The 22,359-nt window shown below is 65.0% G+C and overlaps 2 protein-coding genes and 1 long non-coding RNA gene across 8 annotated transcripts; 1 reads left to right on the plus strand and 2 right to left on the minus strand.

Moving 5' to 3' along the window:
• Positions 1–140: 140 nt before the first annotated feature.
• Positions 141–17,791, plus strand: OPRL1 (opioid related nociceptin receptor 1). 3 transcript variants are annotated; one of them, XM_077874029.1, is made up of 6 exons: positions 142–281; positions 11,058–11,150; positions 12,026–12,334; positions 12,784–13,048; positions 16,817–17,172; positions 17,268–17,791. In XM_077874029.1, the coding sequence occupies exons 4-6, from the start codon at positions 12,816–12,818 to the stop codon at positions 17,789–17,791; spliced, it is 1,113 nt and encodes a 370-aa protein (XP_077730155.1). In that variant the 5' UTR covers positions 142–281; positions 11,058–11,150; positions 12,026–12,334; positions 12,784–12,815. The 3 variants fall into 3 exon arrangements, with proteins under 3 accessions (XP_077730156.1, XP_077730155.1, XP_077730157.1); XM_077874030.1 differs by lacking the exon at positions 12,026–12,334 and having other exon boundaries at positions 141–281; XM_077874031.1 differs by lacking the exons at positions 142–281; positions 11,058–11,150; positions 12,026–12,334 and adding an exon at positions 12,380–12,670.
• Positions 5,714–7,480, minus strand: LKAAEAR1 (LKAAEAR motif containing 1). 2 transcript variants are annotated; one of them, XM_077874033.1, is made up of 5 exons: positions 7,332–7,480; positions 6,824–6,917; positions 6,265–6,553; positions 5,910–6,032; positions 5,714–5,830 (listed from the first exon to the last, which is right to left on the minus strand). In XM_077874033.1, exons 1-5 carry the CDS (start codon positions 7,453–7,455, stop codon positions 5,771–5,773), a joined length of 690 nt encoding a protein of 229 aa, XP_077730159.1. In that variant the 5' UTR covers positions 7,456–7,480; the 3' UTR covers positions 5,714–5,770. The 2 variants fall into 2 exon arrangements, with proteins under 2 accessions (XP_077730159.1, XP_077730160.1); XM_077874034.1 differs by having other exon boundaries at positions 6,265–6,673; positions 7,332–7,379.
• On the minus strand, positions 7,806–12,088 carry LOC144298736 (uncharacterized). 3 transcript variants are annotated; one of them, XR_013365646.1, is made up of 4 exons: positions 10,873–12,088; positions 9,375–9,769; positions 8,962–9,163; positions 7,806–8,421 (listed from the first exon to the last, which is right to left on the minus strand). It is a non-coding gene; the product is annotated as an uncharacterized LOC144298736 (long non-coding RNA). The 3 variants fall into 3 exon arrangements; XR_013365644.1 differs by having other exon boundaries at positions 9,375–10,958; XR_013365645.1 differs by lacking the exon at positions 7,806–8,421 and having other exon boundaries at positions 8,547–9,163; positions 9,375–10,958.
• Positions 17,792–22,359: the final 4,568 nt, after the last annotated feature.

The raw sequence follows: 22,359 nt of genomic DNA on the forward strand, positions 1-22,359 counted from the left end.
GCGGGGGCCCGCGCCCGCCCTCCCGCCGCCGCGCGCCCCAGGGGCCCTCGGCCCTCCCCGGCCCCGGTGGTCGGCGCGCCCCGGCCCTGTCGAGGGGCCCGGCCGCCCCCGCCCCCGCCCCCGCCCCCGCGCCCAGGCCCCGCCGCTGACCCGGTCACTAAGCACAGCGCTCCGGGACCCCCACGCGGAGGGCCGACCTCCCACGCGCCTCGCTCGGCGGTGATGGGTGCCCCAGAGGTGGGCCCGGCTGCGCGCACGGACCGCGGGAGCCCGGGCTGGAGGTGCGCCGGGGGGGGGGGGGGGGGGGGGGGGTGCCGGGATGCTGGGGTGCCGGGGTGCTGGGGTGCCGAGGTGCTAGGATGCCAGGGTGCTGGGATGCCAGGGTGCTGGGATGCCGGGATGTTGGGGTGCCGGGATGCTGGGGTGCCGGGGTGCTGGGATGCCAGGGTGCTGGAATGCCGCGGAGCTGGGATGCCGGGATGCCGGGGTGCCAGGGTGCCAGGATGCTGGGGTGCCGGGGTGCTGGGGTGCCGAGGTGCTAGGATGCCAGGGTACTGGGATGCCGGGATGCAGGGTACTGGGATGCCGGGATGCCAGGGTACTGGGATGCCGGGGTGCCGGGATGCCAGGGTGCTGGGATGCCGGGATGCCGGGGTGCCGGGATGCCAGGGTGCTGGGATGCCGGGATGCTGGGGTGCCGGGGTGCTGGGGTGCCGAGGTGCTAGGATGCCAGGGTGCTGGGATGCTGGGGTGCCGAGGTGCTAGGATGCCAGGGTACTGGGATGCCAGGGTGCTGGGATGCCAGGGTGCTGGGATGCCGGGATGTTGGGGTGCCGGGATGCTGGGGTGCCGGGGTGCTGGGATGCCGGGGTGCCGGGATGCCGGGGTGCTGGAATGCCGCGGAGCTGGGATGCCGGGATGCCGGGGTGCCGGGGTGCTGGGGTGCCGAGGTGCTAGGATGCCAGGGTACTGGGATGCCGGGATGCAGGGTACTGGGATGTCGGGATGCCAGGGTACTGGGATGCTGGGGTGCCGGGATGCCAGGGTGCTGGGATGCCGGGATGCCGGGGTGCCGGGATGCCAGGGTGCTGGGATGCTGGGGTGCCGGGGTGCTGGGGTGCCGAGGTGCTAGGATGCCAGGGTGCTGGGATGCCAGGGTGCTGGGGTGCCGGGGTGCTGGGATGCCGGGGTGCTGGGATGCCAGGGTGCCAGAGTGGTGGGATGCCGGGGTGCTGGGATGCTGGGGTGCTGGGATGCTGGGGTGCCGGGATGCCGGGATGCTGGGGTGCCGGAATGCCAGATGCCAGGATTTTGGGATGCTGGGGTGCCAGGGTGGTGGGATGCTGGGGTGCTGAGATGCCAGATGCCGGGATTCCGGGATGCTGGGATGCTGGGTTGCCAGGATTCCGGGATGCTGGAGTGCTGAGATGCCGGGGTGCTGGCATACTGGGGTGCTGGGGTGCCGGGGTGCCGGGATGCCAGGGTGCTGGGATGCTGGGATGCCGGGGTATTGGGGTCCTGGAGTGCTGCAATGCTGGAGTGCTGGTATGCTGGGGTTCTGGGGTGCCAGGATGCCGGGGTGCTGCGATGCCAGGATGCTGGGATGCTGAGGTGCTGGGGTGCCAGGATGCTGGACGCCGGGGTGTTGGGATACTGGAGTGCCAGGATGGTGGGATGCCAGGGTGTTGGGATGCCAGGGTGCCCAGATGCTGGGGTGCCCAGATGCCGAGATGCTGGGGTGTTGTGGTACTGAGGTACTGAGATGCTGGGGTGCCGGGATGCTAAGATGCTGTGATGCTGGGGTGCCAGGATGTTGGGGTGCTGGGATGCCGGGATGTTGGGGTGCCGGGATGCCGGGGTGCTGGGGTGCCAGGATGCTGGGATGTTGGGGTGCCGGGGTGCTGGTGTGCCGGGATGCTGGGGTGCTGGGATGCTGGGGTGCTGGGGTGCCAGGGTGCTGGGATGCTGGGGTGCTGGGATGCCGGGGTACTGGGGTGCTGGGATGCTGGGGTGCCGGGATGCCAGATGCCAGGTTTCTGGGATGCTGGGTTGCCAGGGTGGTGGGATGCCGGGGTGGTGGGATGCCGGGGTGCTGGGATGCTGGGGTGGTGGGATGCCGGGATGCTAGGGTGATGGGGTGCTGGGATGCCGGGATGCCAGGGTGCTGGGATCCTGGGGTGCCTGGATGCTGCGATGCCGGGGTGCTGGGATGCTGGAGTGCTGAGATGTCGGGGTGCTGGGATGCCGGGGTGCCGGGGTCCTGGGATGCCAGGGTGCTGGGATGCTGGGATGTCGGGATGCCGGGGTGCGGAGGCACCGGGATGCTGGGATGATGCGGTGCCAGTGTGCTGGGATGCTGGGATGTCGGGGTGCTGGCGTGCTGGGATGCTGGGATGTTGGGATGCTGGGGTGCCAGGGCGCTGGGATGCTGGGGTGCTGGGGTGCCAGGATGCCGGAATGCCAGGATGCTGGGGTGCTGGAGTGCTAGGGTGGTGGGATGCCGGGGCGCTGGGATGCCGGGGTGCCGGGATGCCGGGATGCTGGGATGCTGGACTGCTGAGCTGCCGGGGTGCCGGGGTGCTGGGGTGCTGGGATGCTGGGATGCTGGGGTGCCAGGGTGTTGGGATGCTGGGGTGCTGGCATGCCGGATGCCGGGATTCCGGGATGCTGGGATGCCGGGATGCCGGATGCCAGGTTTCTGGGATGCTGGGGTGCCAGGGTGGTGGGATGCTGGGGTGGTGGGATGCCGGGGTGCTGGGATGCCTGGTTGCTGGGGTGCTGGGATTCTGGGATGCTGGGGTGCTGGGGTGCTGGGATGCCAGATGCCGGGATTCCGGGATGCTGGGATGCTGGGTTGCCTGGATGCCGGGATGCTGGAGTGCTGGGGTGCTGGGATGCCGGGGTGCTGGGATGCTGGGATGCCGGGGTGCTGGGATGCTGGGGTGCTGGGATGCTGGGATGTCGGGGTGCTGGCGTGCCAGGATGCTGGAATGTCGGGGTGCTAGTGTGCTGGGATGCTGCGGTGCTGGTGTGCTGGGATTCTGGGATCTCAGGGTGCTGGGGTGCCGGGGCGCCAGGATGCTGGGGTGCCGGGGCCCTGGATGCCGGAATGCTGCGGTGCCAGGATGCTGGGATGCTGGAGTGCCGGGATGCCGGGCTGTGGGATGCCAGAGTGCTGGGATGCCGGGGTGCTGGGATGCCCGGGTGCTGGGGTGCTGGGATGCTGAGGTGCTGGGATGCCGGGATGCTGGGGTGCCAGGATGCCAGATGCCAGTTTTCTGTGATGCTGGGGTGCCAGGGTGGTGGGATGCTGGGGTGCTGGGATGCCGGGGTGTTGGGATGCTGGGGTGCCAGAATGTTGGGGTACTGGGATGCTGGGGTGCTGGGGTCCTGGGATGCTGGGATGCTGGGGTGCTGGGATGCCGGGGTGCTGTGATGCCAGGGTGCTGTGATGCCAGGGTGCTGGGATGCTGGGATGCCAGATGCCAGAATTCCGGTATGCCAGGATGCTGGGGTGCTGGGATGCCTGGGTGTTGGGATGCTGAGGTGTGGGGTGCCAGGATGCTGGGATGCCGGGGTGCTGGGATGCCGGGATTTTGGGGTGCTTGGATGCCGGGATGCGTTATCAGAGCGGGGAGGATGGTGCTGGAGGCGCTGTGGGGCGCCGGGAGATTGTAGGCCAAGCCCGAAGGGAGCGTGGGACGCGGTCACGGAGGTGACAGGCCTGGGGGCCGGGGAGCCCCCTCATGTTGTGTGCCCAGGGACCCTGGCCGGCATGCCCGCAGAGCTATCTGGCAGCTCGAGTGGACAGGCTGGCCCGGCCCGGGCAGAGGCTGGAAGCCTGTCCAGCCGGAGGTGGCTGCTTCTCACTTAGCCTAGGTCACCGTCGGGGGAGGCAGGTCCTCAGAGACAGGCCAGCATCTGTCACACAGCCAGTCTGATCCCACAGTGACTGGCGTGGTGTCTACACCCACCTCCTGAGAAATGTGGGGGGCAGCGGACGGTGGGGGGAGGTCGGCACACCTCTCCCCCTCGTGCCGTTCATTGTGCACTCCCTCCACCCTCCCCGCCCTCCAGACACTGTACAGTCTCCGGCCACTCCCCTGCACTCCGCTCCCCTCGCCCCAGCCCTTCTGGGTCTCCTGCAGCTTCTCTGGGGAGTCTGTCCCTGAACAGAGCGTATCCCCGGTCCACAGGAGGAATCCAGATGGGCTGGGCAGAATCTTGGTCAAAGTCATGCAGCAGGTGATGGTCCGGGACTTGAACCCAGGACCCTCTATCTGGGACGTGAATCCAGCCCCGGGAATCCACTTGCTCCCTCCGTCTCCCGGAGCAGAGGCCTCCCCTGGGCCCCACAGAAATGTCCTCAGCCACCTTCCCTGGCCTTCTTTGCAGAGCTGGGCACCTTCCCCCATGCCAGCTCAGTGCCCGCTGCTCAGCTGCCCGTGAGGCCACCCTCTTGCTGGGCTCCTCCACGGGGCTTTGTGTTCTTGCCTGATGTGGAGTGACCACACCCGTATGGGGCCCTCTCCGCTCGCTCACAGCCCAGGTGAGACCCTGAGGTCTCTATTTTAAAGAGAGAGAAATGGAGACTCAGAGAAGTGATGAAACGAGATGTGCATTTACCAAACAGATGAACGAGGTGGTCAGCATGTCCCCAGGACACAGTGCTGCGTCCCGGGGGGTCAGGGCTGCCTGTCGTCCTGGCCTCCACTCCTGGACGGCAGGAAGCATCTCCTTCCCCGCCCGCCTGTCCTCAGCCCAGGCCACCCGTTCTCCCTCTGTTCCTCCTTCCCCAGCTCTGCGTCCCCCCCCACTGCCCCCCCCCCCAGAACTGCCACGGACACCAGCTCCACACACGGTTCTGGGCTTGCATCCAGGCCAAGGACAGCGATGGCACAGAAGGATGCGGGGTGCACAGGGAGAAGGGCTGACGGAGGGCCACTCACAGGCCTCCCCGGCAGGGGTGGGGGCTTGTCTGCATCCCTATAGCCCCCCTGCCGCCCTGACCTCTGCGGGCCCCCACGTCTGCCGCCCGCCTAGGGACTAGGAGGGAAGAGAAGGGGAGACGTGGCCCGGTTCTAGGCTCTGCAAAGCGCTCGTGTCAGAGGGAAGAGTAAGTACCCACGGGAAGATCTGTCCAGAAGGTTGGGAGAGACTTGAGTTCAGAGGGTCTGCAGGACGTGGACTTGTCAGAGTGGGACCAGGCTGCTTCCCTCGTGTGTGTGTGCACGTGTGTGGGGGGATCGAGCAGAGCTGACGGGGTCGCTCGGAATGAAAAGCTGCTTTTCTGTCTGGAGAGGTCGGCGCCTTCCTGATGGGGTCTCCCTTTCTGCCCCAGTTGCTGTCCTTGGAGGGCCTCGCGGGCACAGCTGTCCACAGAGGCTGTGCGGTCACTCGTCCTGCCCAGTCTGTCACCCTTCTCTGGGACCCCTGATGAAATGACCGACAATCTGGGGTCCCACTTGGGCCCTACTCTCACCCTGAGGTTACCCTAACTGCTGGGGTTGTGACGGTTGCCCAGGGAGACTCTTCCTCCTGGGGGCTCTCATGGGCCCCAGGGCAGCAGGTGGGGGCGTCCTCCTTGAGTCTGACACCTTGTCCATCGTCCCCCACTCTGTGACATGGGATGTGGATGTGGGGAGGCAGCAGATCCATCCTCTCCCCTTCCCTCCTGGGAACCTGGAGCGAGGCAGCACAACGACCAGGGGGCTTGGACAATGAGCTCTTTATGCGGGAGCGTGGGGGCGCCGGCCCCGTGGGGGCGCGGTCAGCGTGGGAAGATGCTGCCCTCGGCTTTCTCCTCCAGGATGGTCTCCACGCGCCTCCTCTGCGGGTGGGACGGGCGGGGCCAGATGACGCGCGGAGGCGGGGACCCCCCTCTCCGCCCCGCCCGGGCCTGCGCGCACCTCCTGGCGGTCCAGGGGGTCGGGGATCCGCGTGGGCTTCAGCTGCGGCGGCAGGAACAGCTCCAGCCGGATGGCGGCGCGCGCGGACTCCTGCTGCTGGATGAGGAGCGAGATGGCCTCGGCCTGCAGGTGCAGGGTGGGGGCCGGCTGTCTCTGCGCCCGCCCCCCCCGCCCCCCGCAGCCCGGCCCTCCGCCCCCCCCCTCCCCGTCCTGTCCTTTCCTCCGGCCCGGCGGGTCCCCGCCGACCCTGCCCTCCCTAACCCTCCCGCCGCACCCTGCCGCCCCCCCACCCCCGACCCCCACCCTCCCGCCGCCCCCCCCCGCCCCCCCCACCCCTTCCGCCGCCCGGCCTCACCCGCAGGCGGATGTAGCGCAGCCGCAGGGCGCGGATCCGGCCTCGCGCCTCGGCCGCCTTGAGGACGCCGAGCAGCAGGTCCTGGCGCACCGCGGGCATCTCCAGGGGCCGCCCCCAGGCGCGCGGGTGGGGCATGGCCGCCCGCCCCTCCGGCGATGGGGTCGCGCCCGGCCCGGGGGGCTTCGCCGCGGGCGCCCGCGTGGCGCGCTCCTCCGAGGACGTCCCTTCTCTGGGCCCCCGCGGGCCCCCGCGTCCCGCCCCCTTGGCCGCTGGCGCCGGCATCTGGGCCCTGCCGGGAAGATGGGTCCCCCTGGGCACCCGCGGCCCCCCGCCCGGCGCCCGCAGCCTCCGCGCCGTTCCTTTCCTCTTCTCCCAGATTTATTTATTTATTGGAGGAGCGTGGCACGGCCTTGGGGGCGGGGGGCACAGGCTGAGTCTTAAGCAAACCCGGGCTGGCGGGGGCCCGTCGGCCTCACCGCCCGAGACCGCGACCCCCGCAGCCCCGCAGCCCCGCAGCCCCGCAGCCCCGCAGCCCGGGCCCTGGCGCTGTCCTAGTTACCCTGCGGTCGCCAGGAGCCTCCGATCCAGTAGTTTCAGGGAATTCCTTTTCTGCCCACGGGCGGACGCCGAGAGCCGGGAGCTGACCTCTGGCCCTACCCAGGGGTGGGGACCGTGTTACACTGACCCGGGTATGGCTTGGGACTCCCTCCCCACTGTCCCGGGACCCTGCGTGTGCCCAGCCCCGTGTCTGCGGTCGCCCCTCGCTGACCCCCACCCCCACGTCAGGGCTGCCCTCCTCTCCTCTCCTCTGCTTCTGCGCAGCCCTGGCCTAGGCCCGGAGACCGAGCGGCTGGGCCGTGGGCGGGGCGGGCCCGGTGTGTGCGGGGAGGCTGCAGCAGAGGGGGCGGCCGGCGGGACCTCCCGGCCGGGCCCCTGCTGGCCTCCGCCGAGGAGCGGAGCGCAGAGCCCCGCCGGGCCCGCAGCGGCGGGGGAGATGCCCGCGGGTCCTGGCTCAGCCCACAGCGCCTCGGGCCCAGCTCAGCCAGGCCCCTGCCCCTTCCGCGTACCCCGTGCGCTCCCTTTTCTAGGGTCCCAGCCCCGCACGCAGCCCCGACTCGCTCGGGCTTGTTGACGCGGTTGCCTGGCAACCAGGAGTCCTGCCCTCCCTCCTGGCGGGGCGGGGCCGTCCATGGGGGCGGGGCGTGGGCGGAGCCAGCGTCCGAGGGCGGGGCCAGTGGGCGGGACCAGCGTCCTGGAGGGCGGGGCCAGCGTCCGGGGGCGGGGCCAGCGTCCGAGGGGGCGGGGTCAGTGTCCGGGTAGGCGGGCCCAGCGTCCTGGAGGGCGGGGTCAGCGTCCGGGGTGGGCGGAGCCAGCGTCCGAGAGGGGCGGGGCCAGCGTCCGGGAGGGCGGGGCCGGCGTCCGGGAGCTCGGAGCGCGCCCGCGGCCCGGGGCGAATGCCCGAGCTGTCCCCGCCCCTTCCAGGCTGGAGGAGGTGCCCGCCGGCTCTCCCAGCCCGGGGGCCCTTTCTTTCCTTCCTGGGGAGCCCCAAACATGCTCTTCTGGGGTCTGTGGGCCCAGCTTCCGGGCTGGAGAGGTCTTCGGGGCTGGTTTTTGGGGGGCCCAAAAGGGCTCCCCCAGCAGGTGTTGTTCCGAGGAAATGGAAACTGGGGCAGCGCTCAGGACCCCTCAGCTCTTCCAGTGCAAGTCTGGGTCCCACAAGGTCCCAGAGCCAGGTTTTGCCGAACCCCATATTTCTGGGTTCCTGAGTCCTGGCACCTCCATTTCTGTGATCTATTTGTGTATTTGTTAATTTCCTGATATTTTATAACCAATCTACTTCTCAGTTTATTCTGTAACTCAGTCATACACCGGTCAGTTTGTTCTAGAATCCATGAATTCACATGCTCGCACTCGTTTACATTAGTGCGTTGAGTCCATAATTTGCCAACGTGTGGTGACCCCCACGGTGCCGAGGCAACTGTCCCCCTCAATCACGGATGTGTGCCGAGGGCAGTGGGGCCTTCTTGGGAGTTTGGGGCCTGCGCCCCTGAGGGTGCAACTGTCCAGGCTTTGGGGGGGGTCATCAGCTGAAGTTCTGGGATTTGTGCAGGAGGTTGTTGATTGCTCACGTTGTTTTCGGAAGTTTGCTCTGGTTTCCTGGTGAAAAGGTCAACTATGATGTCATATCCCTGTATCCCAGGGCCTCACCAGCCCCAAGCTCCATAGAACGACTGTCCATCCTTCCAGCCCCCCAGCCTTTGCCCCTTCTTGCCTAGCATGGGCCTTTGGGGTGTGGCCTGGGCCTTGGGATTCAGCGCCAACCTTGGGGCTTGTTGAAGACAAAGATCTCTGGGATCCAGAAGCAGTGAGGGCTAAGGGAGGCTGACCTAGCAGGCCACCTTCTCCAGGTAGGCGTCCTGGATAGGTACGGCCCAGGCAGGGGCTGCTTCTGGCTCAACCCACCCTGGTGGGTTCTGGGAGACAGGTATCTGGGCTCTCCTCTCAGCTTCCTAGTTTTGAGCCAGCAGGGAAGGGAAATTTCCTGCTGGCCCCTGGCAGTGGAGTGGGTTTTATGGGGGGAGTGGGGGCATGCTTTCCTGTGAGAACAGGCTTGTAACTTTCCCTCTGTTTTTGTAGGATTCTCCTCCTCCCCGATCCTCGGAGAGCTGCTCATACAGCTCATGTTCCTAGAAGTACCTTCTTCCAGCTTCTCCCCACACCAGGCGGTTCCTGGGGGGCAGGGGGGACATCATTGTCATCCCCATGCATCTGGGCCCAGCCCCTGGGGGGGGACCACGCAGCAGGTGTCTTCCATCTGCTTCTGTGTGCAGGATGCATGGGGTTCTCGAGGGCTCATGGAAATGCTGAGTTCTAAAAGCATGTTGATTGGCGCCAAAGCCTGAAAATAAAACCCCAAAATAAAATCAAAAGCTGTATTAAATGACTACGAAATTTAACATAATATTGAAAATCTCCACTTGACTCAATTCTCTGGTCACCGTATATAACGATTATAAAGTCAAAATCACACCAAGTATTATTGGGTCGAAACTCAGAGTTGTTGACATCCTGCCCCTTGTTAACAGCACGCACCACGGCTGGGAACTCACCTGCCGGAGCGGCTGTCCTCTGGGCCATGGCCGCCGGTTGGGGGGGGCGAGGCAGGTGCAGATGCAGGGGAGTGGCCAGGGTGCCTGCCTGAGGTGTCTGGGCTCCGACTCAAGGGCTCCGACTCAAGGTGAGGTGCATCCGACCCACTTTGTGGTGTGAGTCTCTGGGCCCCACGGCCTGCCGCGAGCGCCCGTGACTCCCGGGAGCAGCCGGCAGCGGTAAGCACAGTTTGTGGACACGTGGTCTGTGCCGTCGTTCCCGTGAGCTGCGAGCTCGGGCTGTCCTGGGTGCCCCGTGATGTGGGAAACTTCCTTCCCCTCATAGCCCATGGGCGAGTCCTGGGGGCAGCAGGGTGCCCTCCGTCCGCGGGCTCGGCTGCCTTGCTGTGGACGCTCTGCCGAGGGCAAACGGGCCATCAGCCGCAGCCCAGGTCCTGTGCGTCTGCTTCTTTTTGGGGGGGGCACGACGAGAGAGCGTGTGCGCATGGGGGGCGGCAGAGGGAGAGAGGAGGCGCTGGCAGGCTCCACGCTCACACGCAGCTCGACGTGGGGCTCAACCTCACCACCCCGAGATCGTGACCTGTGCTGAAATCCACGGGTGGCGTACCGGACCGAGCCCCCCGGGCCCCAAGGCTGCTGGCACGCCACGATTCATTTGGGGACGTCCTTTACCTCCGCCTCAGCTGGCGATTGGCCCCGAGGGGTGTGCCGCCGAGGGGTCTCAGGCTGAGGGCCCGCTGGACGGCAATACATGATCTGTTCCCAACAGTAGTGGGACCCCTCCTTGTTTCCAAGGTGCCTGGGTGGCCGGTGCTGTCCCCACCCGCTCCCAGCTTGGACGGGGACCCTCAGGCTCCGCGGCTGCCCACCGGCCGGTGGCTAGCTTTCATAGAACCACCTGTGTGCACCTGGCCCCACGGTCCCACGTCACCTGTGTTCTGTGCTGTCCGCATGTGATGTGTGTTTGAGGGTGTCCTGCTTTGGTCCCGGGCCCCTGGCAGGACGTGTCCCCTGCTGTCCTACAAGTGACACATGAGCCCTGGGTCTTACCCTGGCTGCTGGGGGGACCAGAGGCCCCGGGCCGTTTCCTCTGTGCCGCTGGCTCCCTCGTGGGAGCCCCGTAGGGTCCAGGGCTGGGCCACTGTCCCCCAGGGTGGGCAGTCAGCATCCCAGCCTGGCCACCCACTAGCTGGGTGACCAAGTCTGTCCTTGGCTAAGACTGTCCCTACGAGTGGCCAGATATCTGCCTCTGGCTGTCCTGCGTGCCAGGTCCCCTGGGTGCACTCCCTGGACGTCTTTCTGGACCAGCCTCACGGCCCCTCTTTCCCTCGTCTGTGCCTGAGGCTAGATTGCAAGGAGGAGGGCGTGGGTGCCTAGGGGGAGGCAGGGCCTGGGGTGGGCTGCTCAGACCCCGGGGGCGCGGCAGGGGGAGGGAGGCTACAGGAGGCCGAGCCTCCCCGGGCTCCTGAGGTCAGCGGGGTCACGTTTCCAGCGTCACCTGGAGAGTGCAGTGCACACGTGTGCCTCCTGGGTGTCTTCAGGCCTTGTTCTCTCCCGCTGCGCGCGGGACTTGAATGCACGTGGTGTGAGCTCACCTGTGTGAGTCTGTGCGTGTCTGAGCACCAGCCTGTGCTTGTGTGTTAATTCGTGTATCTGGGGGGGCATCTTCGTGTGTGTTTGCAGGCATGTGAGCCTGTGTGTCCGCGTGAGTGTTCCTCTGGACGTGCCCCGTGTCTGCACACGTGTCCCTGAGTCGGCTGCGGTGAAGATGCAGAGGTAAGTCCTGGGGGACGGCCTGGGATGCTGAGTCCTAGGGCGCCTGCTTGCTCCGTCCTCTCCTGATTTGCCAGGTATCCTAGCAACGCTGCTGCTCGTCGCCTAGCAACCAGGTCCCCATCCTTGGAGATGGATGCTCCCAGCAGGGTCTGGGCTATGGGGGTAGAGCCTGTGCAGGAAGAATGACCCCAAGGTTTCGAGGCTGGTGACTTGGCTCAGGGGTCACCCTCATGGCCTGTGAAGCACCCTCCCAGTGCTGGGAAGGAGGCAGCTCCGTGGGAGCTGTTGGGCTGCTTGGGTGCCAGGGAGGGTGGCCCAGGCTGTGAGGGAATGATGCTCAGATGTTGCTCTGGGACCCAGGTGTGGCAGGGACGCCCTCAGTATGTCTCAAAGGGGTGCACAGATCTGGGTTCCAGCCCTGTCTCTGCCCCTTTGACGGGTGGCCGCACAGCGCTGAGGCTGGGTGCTCCTGTCACACGAAGGTGACGGGGTGGTGGGGAGGGAGCGCTCAGGCTCACGCTCACGCTCACGCTCATGCTCACGGTGGGCAGGTGGAGCACACAGAGGCACCCAGGAGCACAGCACAGTGTAGGCACCTGCTTGGCTCTGAGCCCTGGGGCTGGCTGTCCCTGTGTCCCCCGCCCATGGGCCCGCGGGGGCCGGCTCCCCGGGGAGTGGAGTGCCAAGCCAGGCGGGTCTGCGTCCACCCGAGGTCCTGGTCTCTGCATCTTGTGTGTGTCTCCCGAGTCTCCGCCCGCGTGTGTGGCATCTCTGGCCGGGGTCTCGGTGGTGTCCTTGGGTGTCTGTCCCCTGACCCAGTCCCGCGTGCGTCCATGTCCTGTGTCCGTGGGCCCGAGCCTGTCCCTGTCCTTCAGCTCCGTGTGCGCCCGGTGCTGTGGCCTGGCGGCGACACCCCCCTCGGCCGCGGCCCCTCCTGCTCCGGCGCAGTCTCCGCCCCCGCCCCCCACTGGCTGCGGGGCTGCTGCGTCTGCTCCTCGGCTCCAGAAGGAGCAGCTGCTCCAGCGGGCTGCGCTCCCCCTGCGCTCCCCCGGCTCCCCCGGCTCCCCCAGCTCCCCCTCCGGCTTGGATCCGGGCTCCCCTGCAGCCCCTCCAGCCCCAGATCACCGGCCGGGATCCCTGCGGCGCTGCCAGTGCTGAGGCTGCTCGGCTCCCACCCGTTGCAGGTAAGGCCTGGGCAGTGGCCGCGGGTGTGGACCGGCGGGGTGGGGGGTGGAGGAAGAGGAAGGGGGCGGCTGGCTCACGCCCTGCGTCCCAGGTGTTTCTTGGCGTCTCCGTCCCTTCTGTGCCTGTGTGTACGTGAGGGCAGGTCTGCGCCTGTGTGTGCGGCGTGTGCACAGGGGTGGCGGTGTGTCCACGGTCCCTGTGGGTGGGCGCGTGTCTCCGCGTGTAGCTACATCCGCACATCCCACGTGGGAGTCTGCAGGCCAGACCAGACCGTGCCCTTGTCCACACGCCTGCCTCTCTCTGTCCCCGATCTGTGCGTGTCTGCTGTCCCCACGGTGTGTACGTGTGCATGTGTCTGGGGCTGTCTGGGGGCACCGCGTGCCTGCGAGGCCGCCTCCGGGCTGGGTGAGGGCCGGGTGCTGCGGTCATGTGTCCTGTTCTCTCCCAGGTGCCTAGTGGCCTTGCACACAAGGAGGTGGCATGGAGTCCCTCTTCCCTGCCCCGTTCTGGGAGGTCCTCTACGGCAGCCACCTGCAGGGCAACCTGTCCCTCCTGAGCCCCAACCACAGCCTGCTGCCTCCCACCCTGCTGCTCAACGCCAGCCATGGCGCCTTTCTGCCCCTTGGGCTCAAGGTCACCATTGTGGGGCTCTACCTGGCCGTCTGCATCGGGGGACTGCTGGGGAACTGCCTCGTCATGTATGTCATCCTCAGGTAAGCTGGGGACCCGCCGAGGTCCCCTCCTGGTGAGTGCCACCTGCTGCAGAGGGGACACAGGCCGGGGGCTGTCTTGGGTGGGCTTGGCAGCTAGAGATTTTGCACAATTCCCATTCAATTTTTGGTCATCCTGTCAGGCAGGGGCAGGGGCAGGGGCAGGGTCCGGGTCCACACGGAGGCCCTGCATGCTCGAGTCTTCACGGCTGGGGCACCTGACTGGGGGAGGGCGTGGGAGGGGATCAGCTCTGCCCACCCCAGTCCGGCCGGGGGTGGGGTGCATCCATGTCCCAGATGGAAGGTCACCCTGACTCCCTGATCCGAGCTGCGGGCCACCCTGGGAGGGGCTCACGGCTGGCACAGCGACCCGGAAGGCGGCTCTGGCGGCCTGTTGCAGGGCCCGCGTGGCCAGGTGCCCGAAGCCCCTTCCCTGGGGCCCCAGGGCTCCGTCTTGGCTGGAGTCGGGGCTGACTCAGCATCTGCTGGTGCTCAGAGTGGGGAAGCCCGTGGGATCAGGAGCGGTGGCCCGGCTGCAGGTAGGGGGACACCACAGGGGGACAGTGTGAGGACGTGCATGTGTGTGTGTGTCCGTGTGTACACATACGTAGAGCATGCACACACACGTGTGAATGCACATGCGTAGGTGGGCACAGAACTGTTGGTGCCCACACACGGATGTACGAGACTGTGTGCACACAGGAGCTAGTGTGGCACATGGTGTACACGCATGTGCACACACGTACATGCATGCAGGTGCACCTCAGGCTGGACATGCACACATGAGCACGTACACGCGAGTGTGCACACCGTGAGCGTGTGGACGTGGACGTGTGCAAGGTGTGTGTTGGTGTGTTCGGTGCACATGCTTGCACAAGGGGCAGGGGAGAGCTGCTCTGGGCCCAGTGCTGAGCTCCAGGGGCCGGGGCTCACGTGCCCCTTTGCGTCTGGAGGTGCACAGGCGTGCCGTGCGTGAGACGCGCCCCCACCTGGGTGGTCCTGTTCCCTTCTCCTTGTCGCTGCCTCTCCGCCTCTGTCCTCTGCACTGGGCGTCAGCGCCCGGAGCCACGTCCTGATCAGAGCAGACAGGGGCGCTGTGTCGCCTACGGCGGTCCTTGCACAGCCGAGCGGCCACGGGCCCGAGGGGCAGCGCCGAGCATGCTGGGCCCGCACTGGGTGGGCTCCTCGGGAGGCAGAGACCCCAGGCCCCCCGCCCTGCTCTTTCTAAGAGATTTTATTTTTAAAAAATTTTTAGAATTTATTATTATTATTATTTTTTTTTGAGATTTTATTTTTTAAAGAGGGGTTTTAGGTTCAAAAGCAAAGCTGAGAGGAAAGGACGGAGGTTGCGCAGACTCCCTGTGCCCTGCGGGCTCATCCCTCCTGAACCCCAAGCCTCCGGCACCCCCTGCCCCGTCTACTGTCTCCAGAATGTCATGCACCCGGCATCACAAGTGTGCAGCTTTCTCAGATTGGCTCCTTCCCCTTAGTGATATGTGCTCAGGACTTCTCCATGGCTTTTCATGGCTCCTTTTTTTCTTTCTTTTTTAAGATTTTAAAAATTCCTTCATTTCAGAGAGAGAGCAAGAGAGTACACAGGAGAGGAGGGTGGAGGGGCAGAGGGAGAAGCACCCCCCCCCACCCCCCGGCCCCTGCCAGCTCATTTCTTTTTATCACTAAATAGTGTTCGATTTCCTGGATCTACCAGTTTGCTAATCCGTCAGCTACTGAAGCACGTCGCGGTTGCTTCCAGGGCCTGGCAGTAATGACTACAGCTGCTAGAAACATCGGTGTGGGGGCGCCTGGGGGGCTCCGTCAGTGACGCATCTGCCCGCGGCCCAGGTCCTGCTCCTGGGGACCTGGGAGCCTGCGGGCCCTGCGTTGCCAGGCTTCCCCCCGTCTCTGCCCATGCCCACTGCTCCTACGCTCACTCTCTCTCTCAAATGAATAAATAAAAAAAATCTTAAAAAATCCGTGTGTAGGTTTTTATGCAGATACAAGTTTCCACCTCCTTTGGGTTATTGCCGGATCTTACGGCAAGATTATGTGTAGCTTGGTGCGAAGCCACCAAACCGTCTCCCGAAGCGGCTGCCGCATTTTGCTGCCCCACCGGCGACAGTGAGGGGTCCCGCGGCTTCCCGCCTCCCCAGGCTCTGGCGTCCGCGCTCCGGGTTCTGCTCACTCTGAGTGTGTACTAGTATCTCACTGCTTTAGCTGGTGACGTGTCTGTTAACGTCTTTGCCCCCAGCCCCGCCCCCGTTTTTTTTTTTTTTTTCGAAAGAGAATCTCAAGCGGACTCCCTGCTGAGCGCAGAGCCCAGAGTAGGGCTCGACCCCAGGACCCTGAGGTCAGGATCTGAGCTGAAACCAAGGGTCAGACTCTCAACCCACTGAGCCACCTGGCGCCCCTGTTTTCTCACTGCGACTTTTAGGAGTTCCTTGTATATCTGGGCACAGTCCTGCAGCAGATGCGTCTCTGGCAAATCCTTCCTCCCGTCTGTGGCTGGTCTTCTAGTTGGCTTGATCCTCTGCCTTTCTACCAGCTCTCTTCAAGACCACTGAGGTCACCTGAGCCTGTGTCCTCCTGCTCAGAGCAGGGAATCCAAGCAGCATTTTTGAAATCTTTTTTTTTCTTAAGATTTATTTATTTATTTATGATAGACATAGAGAGAGAGAGAGGCAGAGACACAGGCAGAGGGAGAAGCAGGCTCCATGCCCGGAGCCGGACGCGGGACTCGATCCCGGGTCTCCAGGATCGTGCCCTGGGCCAAAGACAGGCGCTAAACCACTGAGCCACCCAGGGGTCCCCGCATTTTTGAAATCTTTTTTTTTTTTTTTTTGCATTTTTGAAATCTTAAACGAGATAAAGTCCGTGCGAAGAGCTCGGCGTAGTGTCTGCCAGTGTGGGGACCCTTGCTGTTATTTGGTCATAGTTGAGGCCCGTTTGTGCGTATTCCAAAGATGCGGAACTGACTCCAGATTCCTTTGTGGCAGCTTAGCTGACATGGAGCATTGTCATCTCCGGTGTTGCCGCTGCCCACACCACCACCGCCTCCATTATCACTCCTGCCCCGACAGCCTCTGCCATCACCACGACCATTGCCGCTGTCTCCACCGCCACCTCCACTGCCTTCACTGCCACCTGATTGTTACCACCATCAGCACAGCTACCGCCACCATAATTACCACCTTCCCTGCCACCATCACCACTCTCACAACTCTTAGTTCATTCGACAGATATTTACTAAGCAGCCATCCCGTGCCCAGAGCTGTTCCTTGGATACAGCCAGACCTCACTAGCACCCCTCCCAGCCCCGTCACCACTTCCTGTCTATCCCTAGACCACAACATGGCCTGGGAGGGCCGTGGATGTGCCCTTACAGACTTCGGAGCCCTCAGAAGCCTCTAGTGTCTGTAGGGCCAACGTTGTAATCTGTGAAGGGTCTTCAGGAAGACTTGAAAGGGAGGGAGGAGGACAGGTTCTTTTTCTTGTGATTCCGGGCCCTTTGCTCCCATGTGGAGTCCGATGCATGCTCCACTACCCTTCACACCCAGCTTTTCCAGAGTGGACCGGTCTTGGGTTTGGAACCCTTGTGTGTGCCGGAAGTACCGCTGCGCCCAGCTCCATGCCCTTGGGCTGGGCCCAGGAACCCTCCATCTCGCCAGGGTCTCAGAGTGGGTGCCCCTCATGGTGGCAGTAAGAAGGGCCCTGGTGGCCCAGTCCAGCCAGGGGGACCGGGTGAAGCCTTCCCTCTCCCCGTGTTCTCTGCAGACACACCAAGATGAAGACAGCTACCAACATCTACATCTTTAACCTGGCCCTGGCGGACACTTTGGTGCTCCTGACATTGCCCTTCCAGGGCACAGACGTCCTCTTGGGCTTCTGGCCATTTGGGAACGCCCTGTGCAAGACGGTCATTGCCATCGACTACTACAACATGTTCACCAGCACCTTCACGCTGACCGCCATGAGCGTGGACCGCTACGTAGCCATCTGCCACCCCATCCGCGCTCTCGATGTCCGGACGTCCAGCAAGGCCCAGGCTGTCAACGTGGCCATCTGGGCCCTGGCGTCTGTCGTCGGCGTTCCGGTGGCCATCATGGGCTCTGCACAGGTCGAGGACGAAGGTCAGTGGGGGGCCCCCTTCCCCAGTGCTGCTGTCCCCCGGACCCCAGACGGTCCCTCCCGGTTCACCTGCCTGGCCCTGCTTGTCTCCCTGCAGAGATCGAGTGTCTGGTGGAGATCCCCACGCCCCAGGACTACTGGGGCCCCGTGTTCGCCATCTGCATCTTCCTCTTCTCCTTCATCATTCCCGTGCTCATCATCTCCGTCTGCTACAGCCTCATGATCCGGCGGCTGCGTGGCGTCCGCCTGCTGTCGGGCTCCCGGGAGAAGGACCGGAATCTGCGGCGCATCACGCGGCTGGTGCTGGTGGTGGTGGCCGTGTTCGTGGGCTGCTGGACGCCCGTCCAGGTCTTCGTGCTGGTCCAGGGGCTGGGCGTGCAGCCGGGCAGCGAGACTGCAGTGGCCGTCCTGCGCTTCTGCACCGCCCTCGGCTACGTCAACAGCTGCCTCAACCCCATCCTCTACGCCTTCCTCGACGAGAATTTCAAGGCCTGCTTCCGGAAGTTCTGCTGCGCCCCTGCCCTGCGCCGGGAGATGCAGGTGTCTGACCGCGTGCGCAGCATTGCCAAGGATGTGGCCCTCGCCTGCAAGACCTCTGAGACGGTGCCGCGGCCCGCATGACTAGGCGTGGACCTGCCCATGGTGCCCGTCAGCCCGCAGAGCCCGTCAACGCCCAACACGGAGCTCACCCAGGTCACCGCTCTCTAGGCTGACGCCCAACCTGAGTCCTGAGTATTGCAGGCTCGTGGACTTCACTGTGGCCCCAGGGGGCCTGGTGACATCATGGGACAGGTCGGACTAAAGCTGCCCTCCTGGTACGGAGCAGAGAGGGGACACAGGACCCACGAGCCAGCATGGCTGGCCGCAGCCCAGGCCGCCTTCCACCCCATGGACGCTTCTGGCCTCTCCCCTGCTGTACCCTGTGTGCTCTTGGTGTCCCACACCTGGGGGTGTAGCCGCAGCGTGCCAGGCCTGTGCCCTTTGCTGTGTGCTGGCTGCATGGAGCCGGGCGGCCCCTCCTCGGGGCAGCGGGACGAGCTTGGAGCTGTCGAGATCGCTGGCAGGCATCTGCGGGCAGCCGGGCTTGACGCTGCGGAGCCGGGCCTGCCTGGGCCTCCACCGCTGTCACTCCTCGTCCCCGCTCTCGCTTCTGAGAGGTTCCTCCGTGGGGCTTTCCGCTCCAGAAGCACAAAGAACTATCAGCACAGGAGTGGCTGTCCGGGTGCGCAGCGGCGGCTCAGGAGGACCCCCTCGGGCCACGCTGCCGTTCTGTGTGTCCCGGCCTGGCTGCTCAGTGTGGGGCGGCAGGGGCGCCCTGCCCTGCTCTGTCTGGGGGCCCATGGAAGTCAGGGGGCAGCAGCTCTGCAGCTGGCAGGCCCCTGTGCCCTGTCTGGATCCCGGTGGCCTTGGAAGAGGAGTGGCACTTGGGATGGGCTCTGCTCCGCCTCTCCAGCGAACGATCCCTGCTTCATTTACCGGCGGCGGCCGGGGTCTGCGGGGAGGCCTGAGCTTCCTGCTGCCGGGACTTGGCTTGAAGGGGCCGCCTCGGGAGCTGGGCTTAGGGTGGGGCTCGGCAAGGCCTCCCTGAGCCAAGTGTGGGAGCCCCGAGGGGGACGAGGACCCTCCCCGCTCTGGAAGCTGCACTTTGGTGACTCTGCGAACACTCTTCCTGCAGATAAACTATCGAAACACTCGCAACACTGAAAAGACTGTCCTGCCCCCGTCCGTGAGCCGGGCTGCGGGCCTCAGCCAGGTGACCTCGGGCACCTGCAAACAACAGGAAGCGCTGACTTTGGGCCAGCTTCCCGGCTCCAGGGAGCCCTGGCTCTGGGGGTGGATCCTGGGGAGGCTCGGGAGGCGCAGCTGCCACGGCGCGGGCCTTCCATGGCGAGGCCCAAAGACCTGTATCTTCATGTATTTATGCATGTGACGAGCATGATTTCCCCCGCATGTCACCAACCCTGACCTCGCCTCCAGGGTCCCCTAATAAACCCTTGCACATGACCTCTCAGGAGGAGGGACGCTGGAGGGTCAGCGAGGGCGCTGGGTTGAGGTGCTCCCGCACCGGCAGATGGGCCGGATTTCAGTGATGGTCCCTTTGCCGTTAAAACACACATGTAGGGACACCTGGGGGCTCAGCGGTTGGGCACCTGCCTTCGGCTCAGATCATGACCCCGGGATCCAGGATCGAGTCCTGCATCGGGCTCCCTGCGAGGAGACTGCTTCTCCCTCTGCCTGTGTCTCTGCCTCTCTCAACCTGTGTCTTTCATGCATAAATAAATAAATCTTAAAAAAAAAACCCACACATTTAGCACCCAGGGAAAATTGGGGGGTGATGGGCCGACAGCAGCAGGTACGTGAAGACCGCTAGGGCATGGTGGGGCTCCGGCGGCAGCTGCCCAAGCAGGTGTCCCGGGCGCCAACCGTCTTGCGGCAGAGGCTGTGCATCCAGGGCTGACCCCGACCTGGATGCCCACCCCCACCCGCACCCCGACCCCCATCCCCACCCCACTGACTCCCACCGCTCACCCCCACCCGCACCCTGATCCTCACCCCCACCTGCACCCCCACCCCCACCTGCACCCTGACTCCCACCGCCCACCCCACCCCGACCCCCTCCGCCACCCTTACCCCTCCCGCCTCAGCCTTGCCCCCTTACCCCCCCCCCGCCCCCGCTCCCTGCTCCCCTGGGGTTGGTCAAGCCTCCCAGCCTCTCCCAGCCTTGGCTTCCTCACCTGTGCTTGAGAGGTTGTGCAGGAAGACAGGGCCCGGGGTGGGGTCCACGGCCAGTCGCCAGGCCAAGGCAGCTGAGGGCGCTCCTGCCGCTCGGGACTTTGCTGCTCAGGGGCGCTGTGACCGTGGAGGGTGGGGGCGGCGGACCCCAGGGGAGGGCCGGGCTCTCCGTGGGTGGAGGAGTCCGGAGGCTGGGGACTGCCACCCCGTCTCAGAAGTCACGGTGGGAAAAAAAAAAAAAAAAGGGATCCCTGGGTGGTGCAGCGGTTTGGCGCCTGCCTTTGGCCCAGGGCGCGATCCTGGAGACCCGGGATCGAATCCCACATCGGGCTCCCGGTGCATGGAGCCTGCTTCTCCCTCTGCCTGTGTCTCTGCCTCTCTCTCTCTCACTGTGTGCCTATCATAAATAAATAAAAGTTTAAAAAAAAAAAAAAAGAAGTCACGGTGGAGAGAGCAGAGACCAGCAGCCTGCGAGGGTGTGGTGGCTGCTGGCAGGTGTGGGGCCCAGCAGCCCGGGTGGGCACCGTCTTGGGGGGGATGGCCGGCCTGAGGCTCCCCTCCCGGGGTCTCACCCTTGCACGGGGTCCCTTGCTCCTGACTCAGGTGGGCTTGGGGGGGGCTGTGCCCGGCTTGGCTGATCCTGACCCGCCTTGGTCCTCGCTGTGGCGTCCCCAGTGGCCAGGGGGCAAACGGGGTCAGGATCAAAGGCCAGAGGGTCTCTTATCCTAGCGCTCCTCCCTCCCCTCCTGTTCCCACTTCTCAAGAAAGCAGCTCCTGCCCTGTTGCTCGCTCATTTGCACCTCACACCTGCTGGCACCTCCGTGCGGATGGTGAGGATGGTGTCGAGAGCCTCAGCACCTCAAGAAGCTGCAGGGCCAGAGCTGAGGCAGTAATTAGGGCCGCCGCTGGCTGAGGGATGACGGCAGGGCAGCGGGGACACAGGGCCCAGAATCTTCCGGGGGGAGATGCGGGTGTTAATGGTGGTTTGAAAAAACGTCCACAGCCCCCGAGTGCGGGCGGCCTGGTGACCTGCTTCTAATGACCAGAATGTGGCAAAGGCCTTCCAAGATGGTCTTAATGGTGTCGAGGCCTCCTCTTGCCTCTCCCTCCCACCACTCGCCCTGCAGGACCAGCCGCCCCGCGGTGAGGTCACCCAAGCAGCCCTGGGGAGAGTCCATGCAGCGAGGACCACGGGAGGGGCCTCCTTGGAAGCAGCACCTGCAGCTGGACCGGCCCCCAGGGCCCCGGAGCCCCAGCCGGGGGCCCGACTGTAGCCTCGGGAGAGTCCCCGACCCAGAACCGCTCCAAAACTGCTCCCAAATTCTTGACCTGCGGGAGCTATGAAATAATAAATGCTGTTTTAAGCTGTTGGGTTTTGGGGAAATGTGGTGAACAGCATAGATCGCAGCGCTGTCAAGGAAGAGAACAGCGCAGGGGTGGCCTTCGCCCTGTTTCAGGCTGAGAGGGAAGAGGGGAGGTGACGTGGGTCTCGGCGCCAGGGGCCCGTGTGACTGGGGTGAGCGTGTGGAAGGGGCCGTCATGCACCCTGGGGTGACCTCATGGTGGCGAATGGTGGTGCCGGGTGGACACACCGGTCGGAGCTCTGCACCACAAGGACGAAAGCCAGTCTGGGCCACCGTGAGTGAGGAGGGCATTGGGGGTCCTGGTGGCTCCCAGGATGGCACCGCTAGAGCAGCTGGGAGCCTGGCACCAAGGGCGGGGAGCCAGCCGGGGCCCCAGGGCAGTCTTCAGGGACCTGTCCCCCTACCCGCCCGCAGCCAGCACCTGAGCATCCCCACTCTGGCCCCGGAGGTTCAGCACGGAGCTCCTGCTGGATGAATCTAGGCTCCGGGCCACACCCCAGGGAGGAAGGGGCCCAGATGCCCCCCGCAGACTGTGGGCATCCAGAGGTCCTGGCAGGAAGGCCCTGGGTCCTCCAGCAGGGTATGGGGGGCCATCAGCTGTGACACGGGGCACACGGCCGCCTCCTGGTGAAACGCCATCTGGGTTCCAAGTGACGGGAGCGCATTCTGTGGCCGTGCTTGAGGACTGAGTCTGTGGCTTTTGCGGGGACACTTGGCTCTCCGGCCCCAGGTGTTCACATTTCCATCACCTGCTCCTCGTGTCTTGGGGGGATCCAGCCCAGGGTCCCGGCGGGAATGCAGTGGGGGCCCCAGGATGAGGTCGCGGTTTGGGTTTCTCTCCCTCCGGACTACGGTTGGCAGGGAGGATGGCCAAGGGACATCCAGGGAGGTTGTGAGTCGGGATGTCTATGGTGCCAAGAACTTCAGCCTGGGTCTGAAGGGCATGGGGGGGGTGCCGGGACCCGCATCCCTGCAGCTCCTCACCCAGGGGCTGAGGCCTGGGAAGGGACAGGCTCGTGGTCATCACTGCAGGTTCGGTGGCCAAGCTCCCTGGCCCTTTCTCTCCCGTGTGGAGAACATAATGACGGGATG

Source organism: Canis aureus, chromosome 26 (assembly GCF_053574225.1).
Source record: "Canis aureus isolate CA01 chromosome 26, VMU_Caureus_v.1.0, whole genome shotgun sequence".
Classification (NCBI taxonomy): Eukaryota; Metazoa; Chordata; class Mammalia; order Carnivora; family Canidae; genus Canis; species Canis aureus.